Source organism: Oncorhynchus masou, chromosome 23 (assembly GCF_036934945.1).
Source record: "Oncorhynchus masou masou isolate Uvic2021 chromosome 23, UVic_Omas_1.1, whole genome shotgun sequence".
In the NCBI taxonomy this organism is placed as follows: Eukaryota; Metazoa; Chordata; class Actinopteri; order Salmoniformes; family Salmonidae; genus Oncorhynchus; species Oncorhynchus masou.
In genome coordinates, this window is record NC_088234.1 from 40390945 (window position 1) to 40413839 (window position 22895).

Here is a 22895-nt window from a genome sequence, read left to right on the forward strand (position 1 = left end):
ATTCATTTCCATGTATCCTATCTGTGCTTGGAGTTCAAAACAGTTACCCTAGGTTAGCTGTGTTAATCGAAGTATTCTTGAAACATGTTCTCAGAATGTTATATAATTACTTTCAAATAACATAGAATGTATGTTCTCAGGAAGTTAATAAAACCTCCCAGGAAAACTTTTGGGGGAACCATTGAGGTGGTAGGTAGCCAAGTGGTTAGAGCATTGGGCCAGCAATGAAGAGGTTGCTAGATCAAATCCCTGAGCTGAAAAGGTAAAAATCTGTTATTCTGCTCTTAAACAAGGCAGTTACCCTTATCAGTTGTCGTTGTAAATAATATTGTGTTCTTAACCTATTTGTCTAGTTAAATAAATATAGAAACACTTTCTCAGAACCTCCCTGCAACCTAAGAATGTAATTTCCCAAAACAGCCTGCATTTTCACTTCCATTCTCAAAAAAAACTGTTTTCCAAGAACCAATGGGAAACCAAAAATGTACGTTCTCACAACTTCCAAGGAACCAAATATGCTATCTGGGAAGGTTTTGGGAACCTCACCCTCGTAATTTGAGTCGTAAACTCATGGGTATGCTCAAAATGGCTGTTAGTCCTGACTTGAATGGGCACTTTCGTTCTATGGATTCTATTTCTATGGATAATATTTATTTTCGCGTTGTCAGTGAATAGCTAAAAGCCTTTCGCAAATTTCAAAATACAATCGTGGGAAATACGTTTGGAAAGCAAATGCCTACTGCCCGAAAGAGAAGACTAATTTGTCAGTAGAAGCTACCATTTTTTTCCCTCAACAACGAACAGCACTGTTTTTCAAAGTAGTCAGGCGCTATCTTGAGACCATCACCTGTACAGTGAGAACCCTAGGCTACGCATATTCATGCTATCCATCTTCATCATTGGGTGAGTCAGTGCCACTGGAAAGTTGAATTAGTAGCCTCCTAATATTGTACAATATGTGTCTCCCCTCTTTTTATTGGCCCTAGGCCAGGTCAAGAGCATGGACGTTTTCCCAAAAGCATATTAATAAGGCTGCGTTTATTTTAAAACCATGGGATCCAATGAACTTAGCCTAAAAATGTTTTTGGAAAACTGGCACAGGTTGTGTTCATTTATCTGTTTGACAGTGTCATAGTCGCCACTAATTTTGGTAATTTTTGTAGTTAAAAAAAATTTATTCTGATGTCTCCTGTCATGTAGGCCAAAATTATGTAGAATGGCATGAAATACGTTTATACTAACGCGTTCAAAATAACTGGACACCAGGAACTTGGAAATCTCAAGACTTCCGACTTCAGTGCGTTCAAGACGACTGGGAAAAATAGTTTTGAACGGTCATCCAACTCGGAATCCCAAGTCGGGAACTCGGGCCTCTTTCTAAAGCTCCCTTTCTAAAGTGACTTTCCGCCTAGAATATCACTGACATCGTGAATTCACCTCGTTTCTTCCGAGTCCCAGTTGTCTTTAAAGCACCATATAACACCACATTTTCGCGTCCATGTCACGAAACTGGAATTCATTGAACATTTGCAGTTAGGATGGGTTACTTTGGGGCGGGGCATAACTCGTCCGCAATCTGCGAGACGGGCTTCTTTCTCACTTCTGAAACTCTTCCATTCTCCCCAACATGCCTCAAGCAAGCATGAAAATAAACTGGTTCTGTCGGGGTCGGTGATCAAGCGATACAGTCTCAGTGGGGAATACCGGTTCAAGAGAAGGACTTTCATCATAATAGCCTAAACTGAAACCATGGATGATTTTTAAGTTCAGGAAGAATCTCAGTTATGCCATAAGGTTAGTTCTTAAAGTTTCTCAGGGAACATATAGGAAGATAGTGTGGAGCATTTCTCTCTTAGGGACAGATCGACATTTACGAGGGGAGCTGGTCCAACTCAAGGTGTCCTAAAATCAAAAGACTGCACCCCCTCCACAACATTACACATATTATCACATGACCCTCCCCTTGTAGGTTACTGTAAAATAAATTGAACACCCTCCCCCCTCATAGAATGAACTCAAAATAATGTTTACTTCCATGAATAACCCTGTTTTATAAACGTGGATATCGACTTTGCCACTTCAGCATGTTTTTGTGGCACAGTATATGTCTTGCGGGGCTATGGCCAGAAGGTTGAGGGTTCGCTGACCACCACAGATGGGCTCTCTATGCGCTCCTGTTTCATTACTTAACGATCAGAGCCGTTTGCAGACAATGATCTTCTAGTGGGAATCAGAATTTCAACCTTTTGATGCCATATCTATAATTATATCAAATATATGCAACAAATGTTCCACCTATAGGTTTCTGTACCAATGCACCACACAACAAATAATCAAAACATACTGACTTTGAGCACTTCAATATCATGGTATTGCACAATGAAGTCGGGACTTATTTCCATCATGGTCCCTAGATTTGTTCCAGTATATGCTACAGTAATATAAGGGCTAAATGCATGTCTAATTTACACATCTCCATCTGGCTTTCGGGTGTCACCTTATTATTTAATTGTAAAGATGTTTTTTTTTTCAGCTGTAGAGTTATAAAACAGCACGTCACTTAAATATTGTTGCTTTAAATCAGTGCTCACTCTTTCATAGGCTTTTTTAAAATCCATCATTTCCATTCAAATTGCATCCAAAACATATCATTCTGTTCAACATAGTGGTAGACATACCAGTGGTAGAAAAAGTAGCCAATGATCATACTCGAGTAAAAGTCAAGATACCTTCATAGAAAATGACTATATTAAAGTAAACGTGAACGTCGCTGAGTAAAATACTACTTGAGTAAAATACTAAAAGTATTTGGTTTTAACTATACTTAAGTATCAAAAGTAAATAAATGTACTTTGCTGAAATACACTTAAGTATATAAAGGAAATGTAAAAGTAGAAATCATTTCACATTCCTTATATTAAGCAAACCAGACAGCACGGTTTTCTTGTTTAAGCATTTACAGATAGCCAACACTCAGACATAATTTACACACTAATTTGTGTTTAGTGAGTATGCCAGATCAGAGGCAGTAGAGATTACCAGGGATGTTTTATTGATAAGTGTGTGAATTGGACCCTTTCTCTGTCCTGCTAAGCATTCGAAATATAACAAGTACTTTTGGGTCTCAAAATGTATGGAGTAAAAAGTACATTAGTTCTTTAGGAATGTAGTGGAGTAAAAGTTGTCAAAAATATAAATAGTAAAGTAAAGTACAGATACCCCAAAAAACTACTTAAGTTGTACCTGAAACTATTTTTACTCAAGTACTTTACACCACTGGAGACTACATGACCAAAAGTATGTGGACACCTGCTTGTCAAACATCTCATTCCAAAATCATGGCCATTAAAATGGAGTAGGTCCACCCTGTGCTGCTGTAACAGGCTCCACTCTTCTGGGAAGGCTTCCCACTAGAAGTTGGAACATTGCTGCGGGGATAGTGAGGTCGGGCACTGATTTTGGGCAGTTAAGCCTGGCTCGCAGTCGTGGCTCCTATGCATCCCCAAGGTGTTCGATGAGGTTGAGGTCAGGGCTCTGTGCAGGCCAGTCCAGTTCTTCCACATCAATCTCAACAAACCATTTCTGTATGGACCTCGCTTTGTGCACGGGGGCATTGTCATGCTGGATCAGGAAAGGGCCTTCCCCAAGCTGTTGCCACAAAGTTGGAAGCACAGAATCGTATAGAATGTGATTGTATGCTGTAGCGTTAAGATTTCTCTTCACTGGAACTAAGGGGCCTAGCACTAACCATGAAAAACAGCCCCAGACCATTATTCCTCATCCACCAAACTTTACAGTTGGCACTATGCATTCGGACAGATAGCGTTCTCCTTTCATCTGCCAAACCCTGATTTGTCCATCAGACTGCCAGTTGGGGAAGCGTGATTCATCACTCCAGAAGTCGAACGCGTTTCCACTGCTCCAGAGTCCAATGACGGCGAGCTTTCACCACTCCAGCAATGTTTGGCATTGCGCATGGTGATCTTAGGCTTGTGTGGCAGCTCGGCCATGGACACCCATTTCATGAATCTCCCGACGAACAGTTATTGTGCTGACGTTGCTTCCAGAGGCAGTTTGGAACTTGGTAGTGAGTGTTGCAACAGAGGACAGATGATATTTACCCGCTACGCGCTTCAGCGGTCCCGTTCTGTGAGCTTGTATGGCGTACCACTTCACGGCTAAGCCGTTGTTGTTCCTGGACATTTCCACTTCACAATAACAGCACTTACAGTTGACTAGGCAAGCTCTAGCAGGGCAGAAATTCTACAAACTGACTTGTTGGGAAGGTGGCATCCTATGACAGTGCAATGTTGAAAGTCACTGAGCTCTTCAGTAAGGCCATTCTACTGTCAATGTTTGTCTATGGAGATTGCATGACTGTGTGCTCTATTTTATACACCTGTCCGCTACAGGTGTAGCTGAAATAGCCGAATCCACTAATTTGAAGTGGTGTCCACATACTTTTGTATAGATACACTATTCAAAAGTTTGGGGTTACTTAGAAATGTCCTTGTTTTCCATGAAAATATACATGTAATGAGTTGCAAAATGAATAGGAAATATAGTCAAGACATTGACAAGATTATAAATAATGATTTTTAATTTAAAAAATGTCCTTCAAACTTTGCTTTCGTCAAAGAATCCTCCATTTTCAGCAATTACAGCCTTGCAGACCTTTGGCATTCTTGTTGTCAATTTGTTGAGTTAATCTGAAGAGATTTCACCCCATGCTTCCTGAAGCACCTCCCACAAATTGGATTGGCTTGATGGGCACATATGGTCAAGCTGCTCCTACAACAGCTCAATAGGGTTGAGATTAGAGGTCGACCAATTTAAATCGGAATGGCCGATTAATTAGGGCCGATTTCAAGTTTTCATAACAATCGGTAATCAGCATTTTTGGACACCGATCATGGCCGGTTACATTGCACTCCACGAGGAGACTGCGCGGCAGGCTGACTACCTGTTATGCGAGTGCAGCAAGGAGCCAAGGTAAGGTGCTAGCTAGCATTAAATGTATCTTATAAAAAACAATCAATCTTAACATAATCACTAGTTAACTACACATGGTTGATGATATTACTAGTTTATGTAGCTTGTCCTGTGTTGCACATAATCAATGCGGTGCCTGTTAATTTATCATTGAATCACAGCCTACTTTGCCAAATGGATGATTTAAGAAGCACATTTGAGGAAAAAGCAGTTGCAGCAATGTGTACCTAACCATAAACATCAATGCCTTTCTTAAAATCACCACACAGAAGTATATATTTTTAAACCTGCATATTTCGTTAAAAGAAATTCATTTTAGCAGGCAATATTAAACTAGGGAAATTATGTCACTTCTCTTGCGTTCATTGCACGCAGAGTCAGGGTATATGCAACAGTTTGGGTCGCCTGCCTTGTTGCAAACTAATTTGCCAGAATTTTACGTAATTATGACATAACATTGAAGGTTGTGCAATGTAACAGCAATATTTAGACTTATGGATGCCACCCGTTAGATAAAACACGGAACGGTTCCGTATTTCACTGAAAGAATAAACATTTTGTTTTCGAAATGATAGTTTCCGGATTTGGCCATATTAATGACCTACGGCTCGTAATTCTGTGTGTTATTATATTATAATTAAGTCTATGATTTGATAGAGCAGTCTGACTGAGCAGTGGTAGGCAGCAGCAGGCTCGTAAGCATTCATTCAAAAAGCACTTTCCTGCGTCTGCCAGCGGCTCTTCGCAATGCTTCAAGCATTGCGCTGTTTATGACTTCAAGCCTATCAAGCCTATCAATTCCCGAGATTAGGCTGGCAATACTAAAGTACCTATTAGAACATCCAATAGTCAAAGGTATATGAAATACAAATGGTATAGAGAGAAATAGTCCTATAATAAATACAACCTAAAATTTCTTACCTGGGAATATTGAAGACTCATGTTAAAAGGAACCACCAGCTTTCATATGTTCTCATGTTCTGAGCAAGGAACTTAAACGTTAGCTTTTTTAAATGGCACATATTGCACTTTTAAATATATATATAAAAATTGTCCGATTTAATCGGTAATGGCTTTTTTTGGTCCTCCAATAATCGATATCGGCGTTGAAAAATCATAATCGGTCAACCTCTAGTTGAGATCCGGTGACTGTGCTGGCCACTCCATTATAGACAGAATACCAGCTGACTGCTTCTTCCCTAAATAGTTCTTGCATAGTTTGGAGCTATGCTTTTGGTCATTGTCCTGTTGTAGGAGGAAATTGGCTCCAATTAAGCACCGTCCACAGGGTATGGTATTGCGTTGCAAAATAGAGTGATAGCTTCCCTTCTTCAAGATCCCCTTTACACTGTACAAATCTCCCACTTTACCACCACCAAAGCACCCCCAGACCATCACATTACCTCCACCATGCTTGACAGATGGCGTCAAGCACCCGCTCCAGCATCTTTTCTGCGTCTCACGAATGTTCTTCTTGTGATCCGAACACCTCAAACTTAGATTTGTCTGTTCATAACACCTTTTTCTAGTCTTCCTCTGTCCATTGTCCGTGTTTTGCCGATATATGGCTTTTTCTTTGCAACTCTGTCTAGAAGGCCAGCATCCCGGAGTCGCCTCTTCACTGTTGACTTTGAGACTGGTGTTTTGTGGGTACTATTTATTGAAGCTGCCAGTTGAGGACTTGTGGGGTGTCTGTTTCTCAAACTAGGCACTCTAATGTACTTGTCCTCTTGCTAAGTTGAGCCTCCCACTCCTCTTTCTATTCTGGTTAGGGCCAGTTTGTGCTGTTCTGTGAAGGGGGTAGTACACAGCGCTGTACGAGATCTTCAGTTTCTTGGCAATTTCTCATATAGAATAGTCTTCATTTCTCAGAACAAGATTAGACTGACGCGTTTCAGATGAAAGGTCTTTGTTTCTGGCCATTTTGAGCCTGTAATCGAACCCACAAATGCTGATGCTCCAGATACTCAACTAGTCTAAAGAAGGCCAGTTTTATTGCTTCTTTAGTCAGAACAACCGTTTTCAGCTGTGCTAACATAATTGCAGTTAGCCTTTTAAAATTATAAACTTGGATTCGCTAAGGACATGTCATTGGAACACAAGAGTGATGGTTGCTGATAATGGGTCGCTGTACGCCTATGTAGATATTCCATTAATATCTACATAGGCGTACAGTTTCAAGCTACAATAGTAATTTACAACATTAACAACGTCTACACTTTATTTCTGATCAATTTAATGTTAGTTTAAAGGACAAAAAAAAATGTGTTTTTCTTTCAAAAACAAGGACATTTCTAAGGGACCCCAAACGTATTAATGGTAGTGTATACATATGTCCTAGCTTATCTCGTTCAGGTTACAATTTCAGGTAATAAATTCAATGCAGTTATTTGACTTATATTTAGCTAATGAATGATGGGCTATGCATAAGCTTCTAACTTATAGCCTCGGTCTCTTGCGCAATACGCACCATGCGCTCTGCTAGGTTCTCTCCTTTAAAAATACGCTCCTTAGCTTTTCTAGTCCCAGGAAAATGTAGACTAGAATAGTTTGCTAGAATAATACGTTGTTAGCATTTCTTATACTAATAGACTATTAAAAGAGGGACACAAGCTCTTGTTTGCTGCATGTTAAATACAGCAGACAATAGCACGCATGGCCACGGGCCGGGGAGTTTGAAAGAAGAGAGAAGACGGGATGGCGATAGGCTATAGCAGTTATTTGTTCAGACCCGTAACCGTCAATGTTCGTGACGAGAAAAGAAAGCCATCTGCATCCTATTCTAGTCCTATTTTATTCAAGCATGTCATTACAATGATGAAGATCAGGACGACTAAACATTTCATTTAAGCAAACTGGAATAAAGCAACAATGGAGAAAGAGGGGGTAGGCTAATATGCACAACATTAGAGGAAATATTATGGAATATTATTGTAACTTTGTAGGCATGCTACAACACTGACATGCATTTCTTTATGTCAGACGGCTACTAGGTCTGCTATACAGATATAGACTTACTGAAAGAGGTTAATTCGTTCATTTTTTTTAATCCAAATATATTTTTGTATAAAGATAAACATCTTAATGTTATATTATAGGAGTAACTCTGGTAGGCCTGAAACATTCTTCCTCATAGGCTTTCAGTAGCTAAAGCTTAATAATAGCCACTGTTAGTTTTTCCACTCTGTTTGGCAGAACCTAACTGACAACTTGTCAAAGCTCAAACCAAGTTTATTCACCCACTGAGTCAAACAGCTGAAAAGACAAAGACATGTTTACATAGGCACATATATTTCTACCCTCCTTCTAGGTGGAGTCTACTCCTTGCTCCTCTAGACAGCCAATACATTTCTGTTGCTAGGCAGGAACTTAAATGTTGTCTTTTCCTTCTCACTTCATCTGACCTGACTGTTACTCTTTGCCTCTCTCCATAGGATACATGAGATTTGACAATAACATGTTCTGGCAGAATGTACACTTTCTACACTCTCCTTTCTCAATCAGTAGATTTCCATACACCCAGTTATAAAATAGTAAAATGAATAAGGATATTTGAAGTTAGAATCCAACACCACACCACACCAAACCTTCACAAAAGTTTCTAAACTTTACTAGGGTAATATCAATAGTAAGTCAAACCAAGGCTCCCAAGTGGCACAGCGGTCTAAGGCACTGCATCTCAGTGCTAGAGGCGTCACTACAGACCATTCCAGGCTGTATCACAACCAGCCATGATTGGGAGTCCCATAGGGCGGCGCACAATTGGCCCAGGGTCATCTGGGCCAATTCATTGTTTATAGGGAATATATGAGCAGGCTATTATATTGTGGCAAACACTTGGAACTTAATTTGGCCAAAGGAAATTTCTCAACAGAAAGAAATATAACAATTTCGAACTGGTTTAAATGTTCACAAAAAGTTTGAACAGGCTATATTGCAGCAATTACTAACAAAGGGAAGTGCCTACCATACCCAACAAATGACAGAAATAGGCTAATGTTATTTATTTTACAACAGACCTACTTATAACCTATCTTAAACAAAATACAGAGCATACAATTAAACATGTCAAATTAAATTTAGCCAATGAACATTTCTCAACAGAATAAAAAAACAACAGGTTTTGCATATTCAAAATTCTGGTTTCGATGAGTAAATAGGCGTACAATAATAACAATGATATACAATAATAATAATGATGAAACACATTTTTATAAATACATTTAAGTTCCAAAATTATATTCTACCTAAATAAGGAGTTGCACAGTAGCCTGCATTTAGCCTTGGCAAAACGTTCTTCTCATCTTTCACTACAATATTAAAACTAATATTAAATTCCCCTTGTAAGCTATTAACTATAGGCATACTCTTTTTCGTATTTATTTATTTTTTAACCTTATTTCTCCCCAATTTCGTGGTATCCAATTGTCTTATCGCTATGGACTCGCGAGAGGCGAAGGTTGAGAGCCCCGCGTCCTCCAAAACACAACCCAAACAAGCCGCACTGCTTCTTGACACAATGCCCACTTAACCCGGAAGCCAGCCACACCAATGTGTTGGAGGAAATCAATGGAAACAGAATGCACTTGAGCTCAATTTTGAGTCTCATAGCAAAGGGTCTGAATACTTATGTAAATAAAGTATTATTATTTTAAAAAAATTATACATTTGCAAAATGTACTAAAAACCTGTTTTCTCTTTGTTATTATGGGGTATTTATTTATTCTATTTTAGAATAAGGCTGTATCGTAGCAAAATGTGGAAAAGTGGAAGGGGTCTGAATACTTTCCGAATGCACCCATTCCACTTATCCAGTTTATTTTTGTGTTAGGTTACACGGGAACACGCATAATGACATTTTAATGGGTAAATTGTGATGTTGTATTTTGTATAAATATGCAGAATTGATCATAGCCTACCAATCTGCCACTCTATAACTTTCCTTCCATCTCTCCTCACTACCAAGTTCTCACATTGTGTGCACCCTCTCTTTGGGCTCTCTCAGGAATCAGTATGGCACACCGCTCTCAGTGTTCCTCAGCCGGGGATAACCGCCTGGACCCCAACTATGTGCCTCCCCACTACCGCGAGGAGTACCGTCTGGCCATTGACGCACTTGTGGAGGATGACCTGGAGGGCTATTATGAATTCCTCCAGAGTGCGGATGTGGTGGACTTCCTTTCCAGACAGGAAATTGAGCACATTAAGTGCACAGTGAAAGTTCCGTACCAGAACACTCAGCCTGAGCTCCCATATGTGGAGTCTGGGGGAGACGGCTCTTCAGACACATACTGGCCCGTCCACTCTGACTTGGATGCACCCGGACTTGACCTTGGCTGGCCCGAACAGCATCGCTTCATAGGCCCCACCGATGTCACCACACTGGTTAACCCCTCTGAGCCAGATATGCCAAGTATCAAGGTGCAGGCTCGTCGACTTATCAAGAATGCTCAACAAGTATGTCCGTTTTTCTTTTTTGTCTGATTATTAGCAGAGTATACATGATCCCAATTTTAGATTCTGCTGATTTATTGGCACATTGGACCATCTCGCAGAATTCTGCAATCTTTATGCACGTTCGCCATTGACTGAGAACAACAAACAAATTCACTACATATGTAGGGTCTTAATTTGATCACTCTGCAAACTTGTAGTGTATTCAAAGTTTAAAAAGGCTTCTGAAGTTTGTAATTTCTGGTTTAAAATGTCAGATTTGATTTGTCCTAACGAAAAATGTGTCAACCCCTACAAAAAATATCCATGAATGATAATCCACATAATAATTCACATTCCCTGTTGCTGCAAGATTATTTTCTATATTCAATCTAAGTATCTAGTTTTCAAAATGCAATATTCACTTGATGTCTCTCATGTCATTTGCTAACAATACAATGAAATATCACTTAAACTGCTCAAAACAAATAACTACTGAACTAGAATTATGTAGTGCCTATTTAACGTATATTCTAGTTTGATAACTGCTGAACTGTGCATTTCTATATTTTGACCTCATGTAGCAATTTGACTTTTTATGTTCGAAGGTAAAACCAAATCATGTATGGATGTGGCTGTAAATACTGCACAATTCTCTATCAGCCAGTGTGCTTCAATAGGACAAGGTGGAAAGAGTCACTACTGTATGTGCTATCCTTTAGAATTATAGTGTAGTATACAATCCACTGCTGAAATACCTGAGGCCTCATTTATCAATATTGTGTAGAAACTATTCTAAAACACTACTTACAAACGGAATTTAAAACGTTCTTACGCATAGAAAAGGTGTGATTTATCAAACAATCCTACAAACGTCATACATACACCGGTAGGAGATAACTGTTAATAAATACCAATTGTTCTCAGCCTCAGTGCTTGTGCATTTCGAAGCGCCCCTAATTAACCATATACAGGTATGGTCAAAATCATCCCTTTAAAGCCTGGAAAATAAAAAGCTGTACCATGAAATAGACTACAACTGCGCAACCAAAATAATCTATTTTTTAAAGGCATTGTTTAGACTGAAATAGAGGTGCTAGTTTCAGAGATTGAGCTAGTTTCAGAGATTGAGTACAACCAAAAGGTTAAATTTGTCTCGCTCAGTTGTGGCTTGACCGGTAAAAATAAAACATAGCCACAAAGAGAGGACCATTAGGACAATTCAAGTTGCTTTAGCAATGGCAAATATACTTCAAATGAGTAGGCAACACTCACCAATAAGCCATCCATCCTCACCAATAAGCCATTCATCCTCACCAATAAGCCATCCATCCTCAACAGCTCCCGCCTACAGCCAACATTGCTGTTCTGCAGAATTAACTAATTGTGCATTCCATCTAGCCACCACATTCGGCATCATACAACCTATCACCTGCACATTACGAGTGGAAGCCATTTCTGTTCACATACAGTGCCTTCAGAAAGTATTCACACCCCTTGAATTTAAAAAAATTGTATTATGTTACAGCCTGAATTTAAAAAGGATTACATTGAGATCTTGTGTCACTGGCCTACACACAATACCCCATAATGTCAACGTGGAATTATGTTTTCAGCAATGTTTACAAATTAGTTAAAAATGAAAAGCTGAAATGTCTTGAGTCAGTAAGTATTCAACCCCTTTGTTATGGCAAGCCTAAATAAGTTCAGGTGTAAAAATGTGCTGAACAAGTCACATAATAAGTTGCATGGACTCACTCGGTGTGCCATGATAGTGTTTAACATGACTGTTGAATGACTAACTCATCTCTGTACCCCTAATTTAAAAAAAATCTGTAACGTCCCTATGTTGAGCAATGAATTTCAAACACATATTCAACCACAAAGACCAGGGAGGTTTTCCAATGTCTCGCAAAGAAGGGCATCTATTGGTAAATGGGTAAAAATGAAAAAATAATACATTGAATATCCATTTGAACATGGTACAGTTAGTAATTACACGTTGGATGGTGTGTAAATCATCCAGTCACTACAAAGATACATCCTTGCTGGAGAGGAAGGAAGCTACTCAGGGATTTCACCATCGGGCAGTTACAGAGTTTAATGGCTGTGGTACGAGAAAACTGAGGATGGATCAACAACATTCTAGTTACTCCACAATACTAACTTAAATGACAGAGTGAAAAGAAGGAAGCTTGTACAGAATACAAATATTCCAAAACATGCAGCCTGTTTGCAATAAAGCACTCAAGTGAAACTGCAACAACAACAAAAAATAGCAAAGAAATCAACTATGTCCTGAATACAAAGTGTTATATTTTGGGGAAATCCAACATAACACATCACTGAGTACCACTCTTTCAGGCATGGTGGTGGCTGCATCATGTTATGGGTATTGTCATGTTCTGACCTTTATTTCTTTTGTTTTGTCTTTATTTAGTATGGTCAGGACGTGAGTTGGGGTGGGCAGTCTATGTGTGTTTTTCTATGTTGGGGTTTTGAGTTCAGCCTAGTATGGTTCTCAATCAGAGGCAGGTGTCGTTAGTTGTCTCTGATTGAGAATCATACTTAGGTAGCCTGGGTTTCACTTTTGAGTTGTGGGTGTTTGTTTCCGTGTCAGAGTGTGTCGCACACGGTACTGTTTCGGTTTTGTTCATGGTCACATTTATTGTTTTGTTTTTCATAGTGTTCAGTTTATATCTTATAATAAACATTATGGACACTTACCATGCTGCGCATTGGTCCTCCGATCCTTCTCGCTTCTCCTCCTCAGAAGAGGAGGAGGAATGCCATTACAGGTATGCTGTTCATTGTCAAAGACTATCAAGTCTTTTGGGGGATAAAAAAGAAACGGAATAGAGCTAAGCACAGGGAAAATCCTACAGGAAAACCTGGTTCAGTTTGCTTTCCAACAGAAACCGGGAGATAAATTTACCTTTCAGCAGGAAAATAATCTCAAACATAAGGCCAAATATACACAGGAGTTGCTTACTAAGACGACATAGAATGTTCCTGAGAGGCCTAGGTACAGTTTTGACTTAAATCGGTTTGAAAATCTATGGCAAGACTGGAAAATGGCTGTCTAGCATTGAAGAAACTTGAAGAATTGTTAAAAGAATAATGTGCAAATATTGAACAATCCAAGTGTGCAAAGCTCTTTTTATTTTTACCCAGAAAGATTCACAGCTGCAATCGCTGCCAAAGGTATTCTAATACTGACTCAGGGGTGTGAATACTTATGTACAGTAAATTAGATATTTCTGTATTTCATTTTAAATACATTTGCAAACATTTCCTTGTTTGCTTTGTGTTTTTTCTCAATTTAATCCATTTTGAATTCAGGCTGTAACACAACAAAATGTGGAATAAATCAAGGAGTATGAATACTTTCTGAAAGCACTGTAGATGAACTCGTTTTGGGATGGTGCTTTTATTGCGATGTGGGTTCCGTCTATTGCGCCGTTCATATTTGGGAACCCATTGATGGCATCATGACAAAGAAATCCCTCGTCTTCAACCCGTTGTGCAATAAATTGTACAGTCGTGGCCAAAAGTTGAGAATGACACAAATATTAATTTCCACAAAGGTTGCTGCTTCAGTGTCTTTAGATATTTTTGTCAGATGTTACTATGGAATACAGAAGTATAATTACAAGCATTTCATAAGTGTCAAAGGCTTTTATTGACAATTACATGAAGTTGATGCAAAGAGTCAATATTTGCAGTGTTCACCCTTCTTTTTCAAGACCTCTGCAATCCATCCTGGCATGCTGTCAATTAACTTCTGGGCCACATCCTGACTGATGGCAGCCCATTCTTGCATAATCAATCCACCTGCCTCTTGAGGATTGACCACAAGTTCTCAATGGGATTATGGTCTGGGGAGTTTCCTGGCCATGGACCCAAAATATCAATGTTTTGTTCCCCGAGCTACTTAGTTATCACTTTTGCCTTATGGCAAGGTGCTCCATCATGCTGGAAAAGGCATTGTTCGTCACCAAACTATTCCTGCATGGTTGTGAGAAGTTGCTCTCAGAGGATGTGTTGGTACCATTCTTTATTCATGGCTGTGTTCTTAGGCAAAATTGTGAGTGAGCCCACTCCCTTGGCTGAGAAGCAATCCCACAAATGAATGGTCTCAGGATGCTTTACTGTTGGTATGATACAGGACTGATGGTAGCGCTCACATTGCCTTCTCCGGACAAGCTTTTTTCCGGATGCCCCAAACAATCGGAATGGGGATTCATCAGAGAAAATGACTATACCCCAGTCCTCAGCAGTTCAATCCCTGTACCTTTTGCAGAATATCAGTCTGTCCCTGATGTTTTTCCTGGAGAGAAGTGGCTTCTTTGCTGCTCTTCTTGACACCAGGCCACCTTCCAAAAGTCTTCGCCTCACTGTGCGTGCAGATGCACTCACACCTGCCTGCTGCCATTCCTGAGCAAGCTCTGTACTGGTGGTGCCCCGATCCCACAGCTGAATCAACTTTAGGAGACAGTCCTGGTGCTTGCTGGACTTTCTTGGGCGCCCTGAAGCCTTTTTCACAACAATTGAACCGCTCTCCTTGAAGTTCTTGATGATCCGATAAATGGTTGATTTAGGTGCAATCTTACTGGCAGCAATATCCTTGCCTGTGAAGCCCTTTTTGTGCAAAGCAATAATGACGGCACGTGTTTCCTTGCAGGTAACCATGGTTGACAGAGGAAGAACAATGATTCCAAGCACCACCCTCCTTTTGAAGCTTCCAGTCTGTTATTCGAACTCAATCAGCATGACAGAGTGATCTCCAGCCTTGTCCTCGTCAACACCTGTGTTAACGAGGGAATCACTGACATGATGTCAGCTGGTCCTTTTGTGGCAGGGCTGAAAGGCAGTGGAAATGTTTTTTGGGGATTCAGTTCAATTAATTGCAATTCATCTGATCACTCTCCATAACATTCTGGAGTATATTCAAATTGCCATCATACAAACTGAGGCAGCAGACTGAAAATTAATATTTGTGTCATTCTCAAAACTTTTGCCCACGACTGTATATGTTCCTGTTCGTTTTGCTAATGACGTGCCTCTAATTTGTACTTTATATGTATCATGAATTCACAATGGAAATACATTATTTAATTATTACTCTTACAATTTCACACATTTTCAACATGTATTTTCTCCATCCTACGCATGACAAGCAGTTCCCTTATTCTACCACTTGGCACTGTGTGTACGCATGGTCATGGCTGTGCGTAAATTTAGGCATACTCTCAAGCAAACATTCATATTGCTAAATCTCACACTTTGCGTGGACATCATCCCATGCATGGTTTTTACATACAGATTTGTGCCTACGCATGATTGATAGGTGAGGCCTCTAGATTGTATATAACAATATATTCCACTCATTATCTGAATTTCATTGATACACTAAGCTGATGAATTTCAAGCACAGAGACAGACAATACTATATCAGTTGGTGTGTAACAGAAAGGATATTCAATACTACAATAGAAAATGTAGAATAATTGCACAGCATGTGATGTGTGTATATTTCCTCACTATTGCATGCTTTATTTAACATTTGAAACCAATGCAGGTGTAATGTTAGTATATCTGATAGTGTACTCTGGTCCTTTCCAGGTGATCGCTGTGGTAATGGACACTTTTACAGATGTGGACATCTTTGCTGATATTCTGGATGCTGCCATGCGAAATGTTGCCGTGTATATCATTCTGGATGAACAGAATGCACACCACTTCACTAGCATGGCTTCCAACTGCCGGGTCAATCTGGAAAACATTCAAGTGAGTCTATGAAGTGATGCACTATCTTGAATGTACTGTATGTGAAGGAGTTTTCCTATTAAGATACATTGATAATTTTTAAAGGGAATTTCACCCTAGGGTAACCTGGGCCTGTTTTCATTATGTTCGAGGCTTTTCTAGGATAGTGAGATGTGTTTCACACATAGTTGCCCAGGAGGAAGAGTGGGTCTTGGCTTTTAGTCGAGAAGCGTGTATAATGCCTCACTATTGCATGCTTAAGCATTTGCTTTAACATTTGAAGCGAATGTATATATTTGTGCCCACTCTGTGAACTAAACCATTACAGAGGCCTAGAATAAAAGCCTATTTATGCTTGATCCGAAAATGTGGTCAGAGGCTCCATATGGAGGGTGGTGACACTTACGGAGCCTCCAGAGGCATGCCGAGGTCAAATGGAGCTCTTGTACCACATTGCCATGAGCCTCCCAAATGTTGTAACAGTGCGGAGGGCTCTGAGTTACCTCTTCTGCAGAGAATAAGTTACCAGCCTCCGAAATGGCAACCCAAATAAATGCTTCACAGAGTTCAGGTAACAGATACATCTCAACATCAACTGTTCAGAGGAGACTGCGTGAATCAGGCATTCATGCAAAGAAACCACTAGTAAAGGACACTAATAAGAAGAAGAGACTTGCTTGGGCCAAGGAACACGAGCAATGGAAATTAGACCGGTGGAAATCTGTCTTTTGGTCTGATGAGTCCAAATTTGAGATTTTTGGTTCCAACCGTCATGAGACGGTAGGTGAACAGATGATATCTGCATGTGTGGTTACCAACGTGATACATGGAGGAGGAGGTATGATTTTGTGTGGGTGCTTTGCTGGTGACACTGTCTGTGATTTATTTAGAATCCAAGGCACACTTAACAAGCATGGCTACCACAGCATTCTGTAGTGATACACCATCCCATCTGGTTTGCTCTTAGTGGGACTATCATTTGTTTTTCAACAGGACAATGACCCAACACACCTCCAGGCTGTGCAAGGGCTATTTGTGACCCGATTCAGGAAACAAGGCGTATGTCACAAGTCACGACTTCACAGTAGAGCCATTTGAAATGCCTTCTCGAACATGTGAACATTCATGTGCCTTAATATAAAACTTGTGTGCCATCTGTAAATACAAATAAAATTGTTAAATTACGAGCCTAGTTGGTTTAGCCACAGAAAAAAGGAGCAACCTTCACATTAGCCATGATTGGCTGAGATAATGAGTGGGCTGGACATGCCAAGAAATTAGTTTGGATTGGTCTGCCATATAGCACACCTTTGTCTATTGGAGTTCGTCGTGTCGAACGCGGCCTAAATTTTTTTTAGCGCATAGTAAAACTGCATAAACCTAATGTCAAGTAAATGTGTACTGTTAGCTAGCTAACGTTAGCTGGCTGGGTCGCTAGCTAACGTTATGTGTATGATCTTATTCTTCATATCTCAGATATATATGCTTGACTAGTTATAGCCATAGAACCTGGCTGGTTAGCTACCTGCAGATTCATGCAGGGTAGTTATGTCATGTGATTATGGTCCATTGTTTAGCTAGCTAAGCTAGCTAGCTACATGTCTTAACAAAAGACTCCACTAACGTTATGCGTTAGTGTCCATTTTAATAGAATGTCACTGCAACTGTAGGTAGATGTACTAGCTGTTAAATTTGTTCTGGCTATCTACTCCAATTTCAGACCACGGGTAAGAAAGTCTCGCGAGCTACATTTTCAGATATTACGCATTTCTAATTTTGACAAAGTATTTTAATTTCAAGTTAAAGTGTACTGTTAGCTAGCTAGCTAACATTAGCTGGCTGGCTCGCTAACTAACGTTAAGTCATGCGTTGGAATTCATTGTTTACCTAGCTAGCTATCTAGCTAAATTTCTTAACAAAAGACTCATCTTAATGTGCCAGGGCACAGAATAACTGATTAATTTTTGAACGCTCAACACCCGTTGAATATGTCCGGTGTCAGTAAATGCCGGTAACAAAGCGTAATTCAATTGTTGCCAGCAGCACAGTTACAGTCACCAAAGCTCATTATGTGTCTGGAAGTAGCTAGCAAGTTAGCTTGGGTGCTTGACTGCTGTTGTTTAATACAGCACGCTCAGATCAACTCTTATAGAGATGAGTCGGGCTAAAGCTTAAGAGGGTGTGAATGGGTCTAGACAAATAAGATAGGTTATAAGTTACAAGTTTATCAACTTTCAAAGCAGAATTACTTTCCCATTGTTCTTCAAATGCAATGTATGATGTGCCATTTTGTTATTCGGTGTCTCTTGTTGTGCTGTGCTCACTTGAACAGGAAGGTCTTTTGTGGGCAAATTTTATCATCAAAGTCTGGCATTCTCTGGATTTATAGTGCTTTGAATACAACTGGGAACTTGGAAAAAACAAGGTTGAATCATGACATTAGTGATCTTCAAGTTGGAGCTCTAGGAGGCCAGAGTTCCCGACTTGGAATTCCGAGTTGGATGACCGTTCAAAACAAATTTTCCCAATCTGAGCTTCTTTTTTTTAACTCACTGAAGTCTGAGATTTCCCAGTACTGAGTTGTTTTGGACACGGAAGAAGTCATGCTGGATTGATAGCATGGCCAATGTTGAATGTTTATTCTTTTAAGCTTGGAAAAGAGACCCTTAAACCCAGACTTGGACCACACATCCACTCCACTGAATAGCAGGCTAGTGATTGCTTTGCAATGCTTGCAGTTAGCCACTGATTCCTTCCAAACCACTCAGTTGAATTTGCGGTTTTCCAAAGTGTTGTGTAATGTTTATGTTCAATGGCCGATGAGCACCAAAACGTTATCAATAATTTATCTTCATTATTTCTCTTCATATGAAAATAATTGAAAAGGATTTGCCAGGAGATTGTCAACTTGATTCATGATGATGACCTCTAGCTTGCTAAATACATTTTTTAAAGTATGATGTTGACATGATCAGTCCAATCAAAGCTACTGTAGATATTTCATTTGACGTCATTTTATCTGTGGTCATTGACTTTGAGCCTTCTTGGATGGGCACTTCTAGAGGCTTGAATTTTCGAGCTCTCCCCATAGATTTTGTGGTGACGTAGTGTCCCCATAAGTGACAGAACACTGAGCCAATCACAGCGCAACTGGTGAACATTACCAACACCTACGCTCTGTATTTTCCGCTGGCTGCCCCACCACCACAGAAAGCACCTACTACTGTTAGCTAGCCAGATAGCCACAAAGAATTGTTAGCTAGCTAACCACGAATAATTGACATCTATTGTACTTTGCATAACATTAGTTTTAGGTAATTTTTGCCTGTTTAACTAGCTAGCAGGCTAGCTAGATTAAAGATTCACATACACCTAGCTGATAATTATGAAGTAAAATGCTTACTTTGTGTATATCCTGTTGCGTCTTTATTGTTGACATTGTCCTGGATGGAAGAATGTTCAGTGAATGGGGAGATGCAGCGTGAGGTAATACAGTAGGGGGAGTGCGAGTGCTTCTCAGAAGTAATGTTTTATGCGTTCTCCTCACTCTCGTTCTCACAAGAACATACTTAAGAGAAAGTCCTCGGAGAATGCACATGGAGCATGAGTGTGGACCACGGTAATATGCATATTGAGAAACACCTAGTATCTACCTACAGTCATGTCTATCAGGCAGTGGCGACCCATCATTCAGGGCTGGCCTGTTTTGCGTGCCATTTTGGCATTAATGTGTCACATATTCAACTGTCGTTCAAACTGTACAACTGTACAATATTTTTATTGTCTTACAGACAATATCGTGTTGTGCCTGGATTTCTTCCTGGAGTGGATTCTAGATACAGAAACATAATTCCTTTGCATGCGTGTGTAATTGTAGCAGAACTGTATCCCGTGAACTCTATCCCTTCTAGACTATGCTGGATTTCAAGCAGATGACTCATGAGGGGCTGAATGGCAGTTTTATCATGATAACACTCCCACAGCTTTACAAGCATTCCCTGAACTTTAGTACACTGATCATGCTGTATTTTCTTAATGATGTATGTTTCTTTGTGAATGGCAATTTCATCATGACCATCAGTTCTCTTAGCTACAGATTGTTACACCAGATTATATGATCCATCACTGGGAGTTACAGGATAGGTACTGTTTGGTGTAGCACAGAATTTTCTAACAGCCTTAGCGATGCCATCTTTGACCTCAATTTGGGGGAAACAGGAGTCTCATAAAATGTCTGTGTCCAGTTGCAGGGGGTCCGTTCAAATTTAGAAAATTCCCCTTTATTAAAATAAATCATCTTTACTACATGGAGTAATCCAACCATGTGTACGCCACCATCTTGTCTATTTTAAGTCTTCTCTCATTGATCGAAAACAGGGCTCTGTCATCATGAAATGCAGAACTTTGGGGTGGACACCTCATTGGAGACAGCTGGGTTGTGCTGCATGTGTAAACACATCCTATATCCAGCTTTGGTACATTGGCAATGATGTTCAGCATGGTGGGCTGGTGAAGCTGAGACTCTTTGTGCTTATGGCAAATGGTCTTGTCCTGTCTACGGTTAATGCCCAGCTGGATAAGACTTTGCAGAAAGTGGTGTAGAGCTTCTTAACCACCAACTGTTTGGTCCTCTTGCAGAATATTTGCTGGTACTACACGTCTCCTGGAAAGACATGGTTGTGGTGTTAGCATTGCGGAAGGGATGTAGGGCAACACGCCTTTGTTGGAAAAAGGTGTCAACCGAATGGGACAGGCTAGAGTATTGTTTATGAACAATAAGGGGACATTGGGAGCTACTTTTGAGAGGATAAGATAAGTAACAAAGTGAATGGGCTGGGGGACTAAAGAAAGGTGTGAAAAGTCTTAGGGGGCTTTTCTTACACAGTATGAATTGTTGTGTATGGGAGATGGAGGAAAAATGACACCATAATCGCTCTCATACACAACAATACATTTACTGTCTAAGCACAACTAAAACCCCCTTCCTCATCTCAAAGTACTGTCTGTAAACCTCCCCCAGCACATTGACTTTGACAGATCATTCTTGTTAATAGTAGCTCTTTGCAGGGGATTTCTGTAGACGTGTCTTTGCATTGTGTTTGGAGAATCTGAAGAGAGAAGAATGAGGTGGTTGTGTCATTACTGTTGTAGTCTGGATTTTATACCTTTCAGTGTCCGTTGCTGGTTTCTGTCCCACAATCTTGTTGTGCTCTATAACCGCAAGGTGTGTCCGGTCCCTCATGCTTGTGTACCCAAAATGCCGCTTTGGGGTCTTTTTCAGCAGGGCACTGGAATGACTCCAAATAACCTGAGTTTTTCAAAGAGGCATAATTGATGACATGGTCTGGAAGGGACTATGGTCCTCAGGCTACCTTTAACCACCTGTAACACAAACACTAACCATACAAACTCTACCCAATTCATGTTTATACCACGCTTACTGTAAATTGAGCTATCTTAGCCATCAGCTTGTAAATATTTTTGCCAACTTACCTTCAACTTGTGCAGAGCTAAGGGTTGAAAGCGCATGTTGGTGGATTCACCTACAACAAAATACACAATTTAACCACCCAACTAATTGTATTGTTCTCTATTAGACTGGCTAGCTTAGCATAGCATCGACATTTCAATATTGTCAGCTTGCTATCTAGCATCGCAAGATTGCTATCCAGCTGAGACTGGCTGAGAACCAACCACATTCATCATTGCTACCAACACACAAACCGAGTTAGCTATAGTGACAATTCCATTTTTTGTAACGGAGTGTTTTCCACACAAGTATCGAAATGATTGCTACCAGATTGAGCTACTCTTATTTGCTAACATTAGCTAGCTTATGCTAACTAACGTCAGTCAAAGATAGAACGAACAAACATTTTTACTCTGCTGAAGGTAGTTACCAGTCCAGCAGTGACTACCATGGTATTGGCAAAATGTATTGAGTGTGTGTATACCAAAAAAGATACCTACAGTGGGGAGAACAAGTATTTGATAACCTGCAAAAAATTGGCAGTGTTTCCTAATTATAAAGCATGTAGAGGTCTGTAATTTTTTTAATTATAGGTACACTTCAACTGTGAGAGCCAGAATCTAAAACAAAAATCAAGAAAATCACATAGTATGATTTTAAAGTAATTAATTAGCATTGCATTGCATGACATAAGTATTTAATCAAGTATTTGATACATCAGAAAAGCAGAACTTAATATCTGGTACAGCAACCTTTGTTTGCAATTACAGAGATCATACCTTTCCTGTAGTTCTTGACCAGGTTTGCACACACTGCAGCAGGGATTTTGGCCCACACCTCCTTACAGACCTTCTCCAGATCCTTCAGGTTTCGGGGCTGTCGCTGGGCAATACGGACTTTCAGCTCCCTCCAAAGATTTTCTATTGGGTTCAGGTCTGGACTGGCTAGGCCACTCCAGGACCTTGAGATGCTTCTAGGCCACTCCTTAGTTTCCCTGGCTGTGTGTTTCAGGTCGTTGTCATGCTGGAAGACCCAGCCACGACCCATCTTCAATGCTCTGAGGGAAGGAGGTTGTTGGCCAAGATCTCACATTACATGGCCCCATCCATCCTCCCCTCAATACAGTGCAGTCATCCTGTCCCCTTTGCAGAAAAGCATCCCCAAAGAATGATGTTTCCACCTCCATGCTTCACGGTTGGGATGGTGTTCTTGGGGTTGTACTCATCCTTCT

At 40.2% G+C, this 22895-nt stretch overlaps 1 protein-coding gene across 2 annotated transcripts in view; it reads left to right on the forward strand.

Moving 5' to 3' along the window:
- Positions 1 to 555: 555 nt before the first annotated feature.
- The window catches only part of LOC135510820 (protein FAM83H-like), a 48661-nt gene continuing 26321 nt past the window's right edge, over positions 556 to 22895 (forward strand). The window contains exons 1-3 of one of the 2 annotated variants that reach the window (XM_064932081.1): positions 556 to 903; positions 9998 to 10449; positions 16051 to 16215. In XM_064932081.1, the coding sequence (XP_064788153.1) occupies positions 10006 to 10449; positions 16051 to 16215 (609 nt within the window). In that variant the 5' untranslated portion in view covers positions 556 to 903; positions 9998 to 10005. The remainder of the gene's footprint in view (positions 904 to 9997; positions 10450 to 16050; positions 16216 to 22895) is intronic. The other variant, XM_064932082.1, reaches the window with a different exon arrangement.